A 13,827-nucleotide genomic window follows, 5' to 3' on the forward strand; every position below is an offset into this window, starting at 1 on the left:
AGTATTTTAAATAAAGTTATTTTGGGAATGCAAAGATAAGGACATGGAAAAATGACTTGAGCATTTGGGTTGTTGTAAATGGTCTCTCAATATATGCTTTTCTTTTTTCTTTTAAGCTTTATAGAAGGGTTTATTATTATTATTATTATTTTTTTATTTTTTTATTTTTTATTTTTTATTTTACTTCTGTCATTTATACATCCACTAACTATTATTTATTTATTTATTTTTTTCCGTTCTATTATTTTTAAAAACAACCAGTGCACTGCACGGGGTATAAGCTCGTTACAATAATATATAAGAAGAGAAATTTGTATCTCAAGGAACACTATTTAAAAAGAAATGCTTATTTGCTTTTTGATGTTTATTTCGTGCACACTTCTCTTGAGTTGACAGACTTTATCTACTATTGACCTTTTTCTTTTTCTTTTTTCCTTTTAATTAATGTTGGATGGAACATGCCATCTCAGCGAAGATGTACGGTACAAAAAATGAATGTCAGAATATAAAGAAACATTTTTCTTATTTAAATTATCTTAATAGACAACGGCATAATTTCTTCAACAATTGAAAGTTTCTTGAAAGGACTAATAATTCAAGTCCTTATTTATTGAAGCCAAACAAGTTCGAAAACTAGGTACACGTAGGCAAATTAGGTGGAGGTGGCAACATGCTTGTTTCTGCCGTTGTCCCATTCCTCACAATGAGGACAGTGTCCATACCCCAGCTAGCGTGCCTTTCCAAATGACAGTGCATAAACCATACCCCTGAAAAATATGCATCATCCATGTATTAATACACATATATATAATTAGAATATAAATTAAATAATTAAATTTATTTTTGGATTTGACCGCCGGTTAGCGGATATTGAAACCTAAAACGTACGGCACCGCATAACTGCTTTTCAAATATGGGCCTTTTGGAGATTTTTTTTTTTGGATCTACCTTCCTCTTTTTAGGGCCTATTTTAAATAATATTAAACACCAAAACCAAGTTATTTTGGTATATTATTATTATTTAGGGTTTAGGGTTTATATATATATAACAGTATGTTGTTAGCATTTTTCCCAAGATGTTAGCTAATGGTTATTAGACGGTTAATAACTGCTTGCATGTATCCAAAAAAAAAAGAAGAGGGAGATCGAGAAAAAGATTTAAGTACCGGGATTATCGGCAACAAATCTAATGGCAGCCCAACCATCTTTAGGAACTCCGATGGTGTTAACCTCCGGGGGATCACTCAAATTGTAACCATCCGGGGAGGTGGTGTTGTCGAAATTGCCATAACCAGTCCCGACCAAGTAGAAGCTAAAACCATGAAGATGCATCGGATGGTTTTCTGCATTCCCTATGTTTGTCCCTTGGAAAACTATTTCAATTTTTTTACCGTAATCTACCATCTTCACCTTTGTTCCTTGGCTCGGAAGTAGATATGTGTCAGCGGAAACTCCTGTGTAGTTAAAAACAAAAGGAGGATAACCTGGAAAATCATCGTCATAAACCGACAAATTCCTGCATGCAAAGAGCGAAAAACATTTATATTTAGGCATGTATATGTGAGATTCACTTATTTCTGCTTTACAATAATGACAACAATAAAGGGAAATATCTATTATAATGTAAATTAAATGATTAAATTTATTAATTAATCATTAATTTAAGCTTATGAGTTAAGTGGTTATTTTATATGGTATTCGAGTAAAGGTCCTGGATTCGAATTTTGATAGAATAAATAGTTATTTAACATGGTATCGGAGTGTTATAGTATAAATTGAAGGCTCTATTTGTTTTGGCATACAATAATTTTTGAAAAATGTTTCCATATCTTTCGATGTTTGGTGCGACGAAAAATAATGGTCAATGGAAAATATTTTCAGTTTGACCGAAAAAGCTTTAATTTCAGTAAAATGGTTAATTTCCATTTTTTAAAGCCGTAAACCATTTTTGGAGTTTTACCTTTTCATTCTCAAATCAATGGATACAACTTGGACGTTATCGAGACCCCGCTAGGACTTCACTGGGCCATCGTCGGGATCCATTCACGACTCCCTAAGACTCGCGCTTGGGAAATAGCCGGTACTCTATTAGGACTCATTGGTACTCGATTGAGACTCAGTCGAGATATTATCGTAATTTAAAGTTTAATATGAGTGAATGAAAAAATATATATAAAAATATTTGTGATTTTCAGTATGCGTCAAACACCTAAAAATGTTTTTAAGGAAATCATTTTTCAAATAAATGTTTACCACTAAAACATTTTTGAACAAAAAGTATCTTACGTCAAAACAAACACTGATTTATAACTAATATTCATTTATAACTATAAGCTAGCTTGAGCTTTTGATATAAGTAGTGATTTAACAATATACCTGTAGTACGCCTGCAGTATGTCAATCGTCGGGGTCACGAAGCTTACGTTGTTTAAGCTAGCAGCTAGCCTATTACCATTGGGGCCATCACACGAAACTTGATCACAAGGCAATTGATTAACAGAAACTGTAATGACAATTCTTTCATCAAATTCTTGTGGAACATCAATCGGGTGCTCGGTACTTGCCAATGATCTTACGCGAGTTGTGAAGTTGTCTGCAGCATCCTTGTCGGTGACATTAGGAAGAGAAGGATAGGGAGGAGAGGATGGAACTGTATAATTGCCTGTATACTTGAGAATCGCTGAAGTGTTGGAACTGTCGAATGGGGCGCTGGAGTCGAAGAAAGGAGTGGCAGCCATGTAATAATAACTGGGTGTCTGGTTTGCTGTGAGCAAGACATCCATTGTTTGTCCTGGTGTTATCATGATGTAATTGGTGGAGATGGGCTTTATGTATGAACCATCTTGTCCGACAACTGTGATGTTGTGTTGTGCGATTCCAAAGAACATTTCCTCGTTCATCACTGCATTTACTATACGGAGAAGATATGTCTTGCCGAATTCGACTGATAGACTGTATGATGTTTCTGCAACATCAAAAATATGATATGGTATTGTATAATACTATATTTCATATCAGGAAAAAGAAAAAGGAGGGAGATAAAGGCAACTAATTGACAAAGTAATATACAATAGAAATCTACAGTAAGAAAATAAGATTTAATAAGCATGGTCCCATGATATTCCATTCTAATAATACCTTGGTAAAATTTGAAACAAGAATAAAATAAAAAGATTGATCGAGAAAGAAAGCTAAGTTCCACTTTGCCAATCAACGAAGAGCAACGTACTCATTGGTGGCTTGGCATGTCATGTTATGGTGGAATTGTTCTACTCCTACTACTTGTTAAAGTAAAGATTAAGTAATTAAATTTACCTCTTCCTATTAGCTTAAACTTTTAATATAACTGGTAATTTAACATGGTATCAGAGCTTAACTAATACCATGAAGAAACTTGTGAGCTCAACACATCTCATAAAACCGGTTCAATATGAAAGGGTTGCCCACTCCTTATAAACATGCACATAATCTTGTCCACAAGCAATGTATAATTATTCCTCAACACCCTCTCTCACGTGCATACCAGTATTTTTTCTAATTCTTGTCACATGGTAAGTAGTATGGACCCCATTTATCCTGTGATAGGCTTTGATACCATATTAAATTACTAGTTATTCTAAAAGTTTAAGCTGATAAGAAGAAGTAAATTTAATTACTTAATCATTACTTTAACACTATTATATATGTCATTTCATGGCAGTCTATGGCAGTATATATAAATTATAATTTAATTATTTTGTTACCATTGGAGCAATTATTTGGAAATCCTGGTTGGCCATTGATGGTGTAGGCGTCTGAAGGGGTTGGATCACCGCCAGTTGCCGTGGCATTATCAATTAATTCCTTCACATCTCCCAAGAACCATTCCCCTGCAGCAGCAAGGTGAAAGTTTACATGAATAATGCTCAGCTTTAGAAAACTAGAAACATGACAATTATTGGGTACAAATACGCAATTATACATTTTCTAAGTCGGATTTGGCTTAAGTGCTCCTAAAAAAAAAACAACGGCTAGCTATCTATAATTTATAATTTGTTACCAGAAATAGAGAATACAATTAATTACCAAGTACGATAACTACTTCTTCATCAGGTTGTTGATCATATGGATAAGTGGTTCCGTTTTCAGGTAAAATAATAATGGCGCCATGGACTGTGGCACGTGACCAGTCGCTATGAGCATGCCACCATAGAGTTCCCTCTTCGTTAGAAAATATGACTTCCTGTGTGAAGTTTTTTCCTGGTTGGATGGGGCATTGTGTGATGTTCTCAGGACCATCTGACCAAGGATTTCTAGGTTGCTTCACCCCATGCCTGTATAAATAAATAAAAGTCAAAAAAATATTTATTTTCTTCAGTTCACATAATCTTGTTTCATATATACTGTTAATTGGTTCAAAAAACTCACGTATGGGTCATTACTCTAAGTTGGTTTATTGACGTTACTATTTGTTTATTGCTCCAAGATATTTGTTTAATTGAATTTGACTTTATGTTGAGTAGTTGTAACTGCATGCATTTATAATTGGACTTCTACGTTACAAGTACTTATGCATCTTTAAGACATGCGTTACCAAGAGATGACATCAAATTCAATTAAACAAATATCTTGGTCCGGAGCAATAAACAAGTAGTAACGTCAATATGGTTTGATTTTACATAAAAGTTAATTTTTCTCTCCAACTTGGTTTTTGACTCTGTTCTGTGTGTGTATTTTGTGAATTAGAGAAAGAGAGAGAGGATGAGTCATCACGTACCAATGAATAGTGACACCATAATCTCCATTGTTTTGGACATTAACAAATGCCCTATCACCTTTACGGACAGTAATATTTGGGCCAGGGAACGTGCCGTTTACTACTAGCATACTCTTGCTGCTACACAGCCTTTCGAAATTTGTGTTACCCAGCTGCAACCACAATAATGTATATCTTTATTTAAATGAAATACGTACTATGGAAGAAAAAATCAAAAAGGCAAAAAACATAAACAATATAAATAATTAATCAACACTTTTTCCACAGATACAGACTTGCAATATTTGCATCCATGCAGGTTGGTCTCTATTTTGAAAAAAAAAAAAATTATATATATGGAGGAAGCATAGAGGAAAGCAAACATACGACAAAGGTGTAGTTGTGGACATCATAAGCCATGGAAAGGGACACCCAATCCAGAAACAAAAACCCTAGGAATCCCAGGATCAAACCCATATTCTTGTTTCCCATATTGATCTGCAGCACTTCTCGCAAACGAAGAAAGGACACTCTTTTAGTCTTTTTCTTCCTTCTGTGTCCATCGCCCAGAGTTTCAAGAGCTACTTATAGACTGAAGTCTGAATGCCTTGCCACCGAAAATATGAAGAAAAAAATAATAAAAAAAGATTTACGAGATAGAAAATACATACGAAAAACATGGGATAAACATATGTGCCTGCTCCTTTTACGAAAAGACGCGGCATTAGATTCACGCCCTGTACGTAGTGTTGGACCACCTAAATTTCATAAAGCACGTTGATTTTCTGGCACTAATTGATACAAGGTTGATGATTGGTTGAGGAAAAGAAAAAAGATATTATACGTGATTGAGACGCTTCGCAATTAAAGTAACTCTCATATAAATTAAAGAAAGAAGAAGAAGAAGAAAAAAATAGTTGTGGCTGGCCTGTCCTACAAATTCGACTTTCTGATCATTTTACTTTTTCTTCCCCGGACCCCAGCAAAGAAAATATTTCTTAAATATAATAATCAAATTAAAGAAAATATGTGTAATTGAGACAAACGTTTATGTGACCCTTTTTCACTAATTACTATACAAGGGGTTTAATTTTAATGTTAGATGTTTTTTTAGTCTTAGGTAGATATTATTTTTTTAAAAAGTAAAAAGTATAATTTACTTTTATTTTTCTCACTCGAATTTTAAAAAATAATATTCACCTAAAACGAGGAAAACACCATAGAACACATAGCATTTCACTTTTTTATATTACTGGTTGCATGCATATATATATATATATATATATATATATATGGGTGGATAGAGCATCATATGTATACCTATAGAATATCCTTTATGTGCTCAAATAATAAGCCACGTCACCTACTTTTTGAGAGGATATTTAACCCTGTTATTAATGGGAGCAAATTTTCCTTTTTAATTAAGTTTTATTTATTTATTTTTTTTTTTCTTTTACCAAAGCTTTTTGCAAATAAATCAATTCAATGATACAGAAATTTTGGTGTGAATATCAGGACAAAGAATTCGAGATCCACCGAATGGGTGGGAGAAGATGAGCTAGCTAGGTACTCCAAGGGACAAGGAGACATGATCAGTTAATTCAGAGATCTAGTGTGTTGCAACAAAGCACTATTAACAAATTAAGCAGTGTTGCAAATTGTTACAAAACCTAGATAGTCTGACAAAAAGGATTATCAAAGCAAAACATTATCCCAAAGGAACCATTCTACAGGTGATGACCTTCCTTAATTTTCATGGCAAAGCAAATTGTCGGCGTGCAAGTTGCTAAAAAATGAACTTATTTGGAGAATAGGAGATGGTTCGGAAGTTAAAATTTGGTGCGACAAATGGCTACCAACCCCAACAAGACACTAAATGTTGTTGATTAAAGTAGTTTTTCATGAGGATGAGGGTGCGATTATCTCCCAATTACCACTAAGTACCCATATAGACAGCAAGATTTGTTTATTTGGAGAGGCACCACAACAGGAGAGTTATGTAGCTAGTGCTTCTCATATGGAGGAAGAAAGACAAAACTTGTGGTGTGGAGAGGGATCAAAACGATCGGGGTATGGAAGAATATGAAGATGTTCCTATATGTTAGGTTTTCGATTTGCCGAATCGGTGCTCATAATAAATTCATGAATGTAATTTTTGGTGGGATAGATTTGTATTTAGGGTTTAGAGTGAAAAATCTTCAAGAATACCAAGTACAACAAAACATGCATTCACAACTCCGTCCGCAGTTGTCTAGACGGGATGTTGAGGTAGAATGTTCCATTTGCATATTCGCCAACATATATATGTCTGGATGTAGGCGGATTTGGCTTCTCAATCTTCTAAAAACTAATCGGTTCTAAACACACAGTTGTTTTATAACTAGAAAGATAAAATGTAAATTCACGACTAAGTGAGTTAAGTACATGTGAGTGAACTCAATCCTTATAAAAAGATTCTCAATTATATCTTTGAAATTGTATTAATAGCGCAAAAGTCTCTAGTTTCATATGATTATGAACAAAAAATAATTTTTTCACGAAAAAAAAAAAAAATTATTGACATTTGCTTTTAAAACATGTGATTCTTAGATGTATTTGTAGTAATGTATATGATAATCACATACTCTATTGATTTTATTATAATTACATATGAGAATTGCATGCTTTAAGAATATACGTCAATTTAATAGTTTGAATTGAAAAAAAAAAAAAAAAAAAAATTCTTCAACTCAATTTAATTTGGAGAAAAACTTTATTATTTTCACTGAACAGGTATTTAATTCTTATATTTTCTTTTAATTCATATATCCAGTAGATCATCGACAAATGACTCATAATAGTTAAATTTGACCATTATGAGCTATTTTTGAGTAATGTTATATACTCATTAATCCTCATACTTCTTTATACTAAATTTTATATATATATAGATGACTTTTATAACCACCATTCGATTGTTGATGAATCTTTACTGAATTTTAATCTAATAATAATTGTAAAAGCCACGTATAAAGAAGTATGAGCATATGTAACATTATTATTTAAGAGTAATAGTAAAATATTATTATAAGTAATTGCATACTGTTGATAGACACACGGAGATTACTCTACGCGTTTAAGGGTACGTTAATTAGTGGTCCCTGGACCCTGACCATGCATGTGAACTGCAGATTGACCCACAACCACAAAATATGGAAAGTTTGATCTTGCAATGAAACAAATAATTGAAAAATGTTGTGATATTCGAAATATTCTTGAAATGACGTAAATTTCCTTCTAATAGGGTGGAGAATTTTATTTTATTTTTTATTTTTTTATTTTTTTGAAAAAGTCTTATTTGTTCTTTAACATGTAGAAAATATTAATAAAAAATATGTGATTCTCACGTATTTAAAACACAAATAACACTTTCTCGCATACTTGAGCTTTTTGTTTTTTGTTTTTTTACATGTCCACACAAGGAAAAGATGATGAAAATTCGAGCTAATTACCTCCACTTCATGAGGTGTGGTTCATAGCCGATTGAGCTACCTATTAAGAGTCAAAATTTTGAATGGTACCATAATTAATGTCCATTTTGACATTGCTCGGCAGTGGAAAAGCCAAGCTGTTGGTGACCATGCGACCATCAGGGCATGATGTCCGGGGGATATGAGGACTTTTAACGTTTATTTTGTTCGCGAAAATATATGCGTAATAAACGCTGCAATGAAAAGAAATTTCTCATTAATTAATTTGTATTTATGATAAAGCTTGACTTATAAGCTAGTTACCATCCCTATGAAAGTTTGACTAAAGAACGAAGTTTTCTTATTCACATATATATAATAAGAACACATAATGTAAACGGTGATACCTCCGATGGAGGTCGGAAATTTTGCTTCCCCGATAGCATGGAAAACATGGCCGGAATAACATATCTTTATTCAAAATTTTGGCAACATATATGGGTAATAGGTAAAATAAATGATTGTTTAACTTGTCAAACAAAATTCAAGGGTAATTTTTTAAAAGATAATTAAGATAAATTTAATTTAATCATGTATTAGTAAAAGAAGTCCCATGCATGATAACATGATCCGCTAATTCTGCTTAGATTATTATTTGTAATGGAGTCAAAATGCAGATGGTGCTTCATCGTTTACTAGCACCGCAACCTGAGGGAAGACCTCCGGTAAAACATAGCTTCCATGTCAAAGCTCATAATCATGAGGATCCTTGGAAAGCAATTCTGCAGCTGATTAAGGAAGAAAACAAATTGAAGACTGAAAATTTTTTAATTAATATATATAAATTGTACCATTTTATATAATCTTAAGCTTTTAAACTAAACTCTTGTTGTGAGTTTATTTGAGAGTGTTGTATTTCATATTGAGAAAATATAAAGAAAAATAGTGCATAATATACCTATGTGGTTCTTAACGCATTAGCTTAGGTTTTTGGGCTAGAGTTGTGTTCAATTATGTATATTAATAAAAAGGCGGTCTCTAACATTAATCGTATATTAATGTACTATTGGTAAAAACTCTATAACCGCTTTATCTTCCAACAACTCCTTTAATTAATATGAAAAATTACATGATTAGCATGGCACAAAATAGCAGCATTTGATAAGTTTGATTTTTTTTTTTTCTTTTTTTAAAGATAAGTTTGCTTATGCACACGTGAAAGTTGCTTGTCTTTAGTTATATTTGAAGAGACTAGCTTGTCTTTAGTTATACTGTTAATCACAATTCACATGGCCGGATAAAAAACCTTTTTTTTTTTTTCTTTTTTTTTTCCTTTGTTTCCATAGGCATGCATCAGTGTCTGACAGCTTTTGTTTTAATGGGCCAGAGGAAAAAACAATAAAATATGTATTTGTCTTAATCCAAATTAAAGGGACATCAAATTCAATTAGGAATCTATAATAGTAAGGTTACATGCATGTGCTGTAATTAGGTTCCTTGTTTGACTGCATTACCAAGCGAACCTGGCTGTTCATAAGGATGTAATTCAGTTCACACTACTGTATCTTCAAGTTTTGTTTATGATTATTTATTTTATTTTTTTTCCTAAATTCATACAAACTAATTATTAGTTAATTATTTATTGTTAAAATTTTATCATTTGAGTTAATTAAACAAATTAACTTGAATTTTTATCAATTTACTTAAGATGTTCTAATTACGAAATTAAAATAATACTATAAACATTAATAAAAATGAAGTTATATGGGTTGAGAAAAATTTGTCATTTAATAATTAAGCATGATTTTGTGTTTATGATTGGCTCTTTTAAAAGGTATAACTCATCAAAATTTGAAGAAAAAAAGTAAACACGTGTTTTAAGAGTGATGTTATATACCACATTTTCATCTCACAATGTTTATATAGCAGTTTGAATTCATTCTTTAATTTTTTTTTTTTTTTTTTTTGATAAGGACGGATCGAAGGGAGGGGGTGAGATTGCCACGTCAACAACTATCTTAAATGTTCACATAGCAACCCCAAGTTGGTCAATCCTCATTAAATAAATAAATAAATAAATTTTTTTAAAAAAAATTAAAAATTAAAATTTGATTGAAGCTGGCAAATCAACATTGTGTACATACAAAAAAAAAAAAAAAAAAAAGATAAGCATCGCAACAAAAGGGCACTTTAAAAATTTGCAATAGTAAAGAGCAATAAATGGACCAGATTCAAATTTTATTGCTCTTTGCAATGGACAAGGATCCTTGTCCCTTTGCAATACTAAAGAGGAATAAACAGTACATGCATGCATGTATCCAGCACATAAAACACTCTTGTGGAAAAGACTGATAATTTCTAGCTTTTTATCTTTAGCATCAAAAAAGAAAAAAGGAGAGAATTAATTATAATTCATTGGCCTCTCTAAATTCCCAATGTCTACGAGTATGTGCTGTACCCAGCTCTAGCGTGCATGCATGTGATTAGACAGCTATCAAGAATCAAGATAATGCCTTTTCGATTAATCAGCCAAAAAGTTAATGAACACTAAAGATTCAAATTAACTATAATCACATCAGAAAGGATTTGTTAGGCACAAGAATTTCTATTAGAGAGATTAATCAACTTTAATTTGGCATATATATCACCTTTAAAGCATGCACTAACATGTACCTTGACATAACCTTTCTTTTGCGTGTAATCAAAGTGATCAAAAACAGCCTCTTGCTTTTCTAGAAGATGATGAAATTTGAAGTGATCAATCTCAAGCCCAAAAACAAACGCAAGACGAAAGAGATAATTTGATTACTGAAATTACTTGAAAGAGAAAACCAGTAAATTAAAGAGGATATTTGAAAACATATTGAAGTGAGATCGTGGGGTTGGGTGATTTTATAGCATATAATCGATCTTCTTGTAGTACCATCAACCATGAAAGTGAAGTACAAAGCATGTACTACAATTCATTTGCCTAGCTAAGAGATGTACATTGGTTACCCCACTTTGATTGGGCAATTTCGTCCATATACGATATTAATAAATCTAATTAAGCATAATTCACTCACAAATTAATATGGTTCTTTGTGATGGTGCCAATTATAATTTATATGTGAACCATTCAATCCTCAGTTTGGAAGTATATATTCTCATAGGACCAACCATTTTCTCTTCCTTACGGATCAAGAGTGGAAAAGATCCCCTATGTAACCTTTTCCCCTTTCAATTAAAAAAATTAAAAATTAAAAATGAAAAGTTTTACAACTTTTACCGGAAGAACCAACTTACACCTTATATATTTTATTTTTCTGATAGAGAAAACAGGAAATATAAGATTTGATTACACTCTCTTGCTTGTTATAAGAAGACGATCTAAGGAAAATGAAGAGGAGAAAAGACTTTATTTGTTAATGTGTTTTTTATAGAAGATAGAATGTGGTGCCAGCCAACTCACCGGAAGCTATATCCATACTTCAATCAATTGGGCTTCGAGTATTCAACTCTCAAGTGATCCGGTTTAAATGCGACCTCTCTGATCGGTAATCATAGTCGGACTTGTCCAATGGACCCTCAATGAACTGATAATAATGAGATGGGCTTGCATATCTGGCCCAATCCCCAACAATATAAAAGTGATCGAACTAATTTTGTGTTTGGGTTAGTTGCTAATATTTTTGTTTTGAAAAGAAAAAACAAAAGATAGAAAGATAGGTCCCCAAATGGTAGCTCAATCGGTTTTGAACCACGTCTCATAAAGCAGAAGTCATTAGTTCGAATCCATTTTTAAAAGGACAAGCACGGGGTACCAAACATCCTCTCGAAACTAAAAATTTACAATAGAATCCATCTTCTTATTCAACTAGACATATCAGAATTTATTCATCTCCACACAATCAAACATCTGGTTTCAAATGCTGGTTTCGATCGATCAGCCCGAAACAACTGGTTTCAAATGCTGGCATACCATTCTCTGTACTTGTATTAGTGCAACAATTAGTAAAAGTTAATTATTTGATGATTAATTAATTTCAACCGAACAATAATTTTGGATATTGTCAAAACAACAATTTGTTTTGCATCACCATATATATATATATAGTTTTGGAAAGAATCAATTTCTAAAACACCCACCAAATGTTTTCCATTATTCTGTTTTTTTTTTTTTTTTTTTAATATAATGATGGTTATCAATCACTAATTATTTGATGGGATATATTTCTAATTAGAATTCCATCGAATTGCGATCGATCAATAAGCAGTCATAGTAGTCGGAAAAATGTGAGCTAAGAACAAGGATATATATAGAAAGAGGGTCATGTCCCTCTTTCTAAGGATTAACATCTGTGATGGGGTGTTAGAATATATAATCTATGATTTAAACAAAAAAAAAAAAAAAAGCAGTTAGAAAGCGCACAGGGTCAACTACCGAACCCCCCGTAAATCTGTATTTAATTTTTTGGTTGCATTATAAGTTTCTTCTAGCTAGGGTACGTACCTTTTACTTCTCTTTGTGAAAAGCAGGTGTAATAAGCCTTCTGTGCTTGCTTGGCCCATCGACCTCCTTCCAATTTTGCAACTCCTAGTTGTAGCACACCCGCAAGAGGGTTAAGTGGTATCTTTACAAAATGACCCTTTTTATCTACTAATATCAACTTTATTAGCTCTGGGTCTCCTACCATCAAACTTGGTCTTGTTCCATTCCAAGATAGAGATAGTTTTCCTACAGAAGAATTCCCCCCCCCCATACACACACACAGATATATATATAGAACCCTCAAGAAATTTTTTTTAAAAAAAAAAATGATAAATTAATTTCCAGTCTTTGAGACAGAAAAATTGTTAAGAATCTGGAATCATTCAACGACCAATTTTCTCTATGAAAGATAGAGTTTCACAGCTTGTTTACCATATTTTTGTAGCATTTGATGAAAGAATGGTGCGACACGTGACTCAATCTGGTGGTTTAGGTGGGTCATCCGTTTGGACCATGCCTCCACGGTGCACTTCTTAATCTTTTTGATATCACCATGCAAAAGCTTGTAAGAAGTTCCTTTGATCCCCTGCTGCCTCAATTGCTTCTCAAGCCTTTTGGGTCTCCACCAGATGACATGAACAACTCTTCTAACGGGATATAAAGAAGTAGCAAAGCAGAAGAGATTGCCACAAGTTTGAAATTGTAATCTGCCATCTTCTTTAGCTTCCAAGTTTGAAACAAAGTATATTTATCAGGCCAGGTTGATCGATGACTTTGTCAGCAATCTACCACCGTACGTCCCAAAAAAAAAGGAAATTAATTATTTAAACCCTTCGTCCTTTGATTATCTTTCTGCTTTTTTTTCTTTTTTTGCTTAGTGTTTATTGGAACCCCTCACCTACTCAAACTCAAGCTTTTTTAATCGTTTTCGATCTGATCATATCATTGATCTTTTTTTTTCTTCCTTTTTTTATTATTATTATTTTCTTTTTTATATGAATAAAAAGACTTTGCCCGATTATAATTGATATGACTTGGTATTTGCTTCTGTATATATGGTAAATAATTTTCTGTGACAACGATTTCTCTTATTTATCAAATAGATCTTCAATCGCTTGACTCTATATATAATCATGATTAAGGATTTCAAGAGAGAATCACGATTGAGAAAA

General features: G+C 32.6%; 1 protein-coding gene across 1 annotated transcript; it reads right to left on the bottom strand.

Moving 5' to 3' along the window:
• Positions 1-557: 557 nt before the first annotated feature.
• LOC132184862 (putative laccase-9) lies at positions 558-5,275 on the bottom strand. The gene is made up of 7 exons (XM_059598644.1): positions 5,123-5,275; positions 4,757-4,908; positions 4,066-4,313; positions 3,744-3,869; positions 2,377-2,965; positions 1,167-1,516; positions 558-767 (listed from the first exon to the last, which is right to left on the bottom strand). The coding sequence occupies exons 1-7, from the start codon at positions 5,225-5,227 to the stop codon at positions 634-636; spliced, it is 1,704 nt and encodes a 567-aa protein (XP_059454627.1). The 5' UTR covers positions 5,228-5,275; the 3' UTR covers positions 558-633.
• Positions 5,276-13,827: the final 8,552 nt, after the last annotated feature.

The sequence above is a fragment of the Corylus avellana genome, chromosome ca6 (assembly GCF_901000735.1).
Source record: "Corylus avellana chromosome ca6, CavTom2PMs-1.0".
Classification (NCBI taxonomy): domain Eukaryota; kingdom Viridiplantae; phylum Streptophyta; class Magnoliopsida; order Fagales; family Betulaceae; genus Corylus; species Corylus avellana.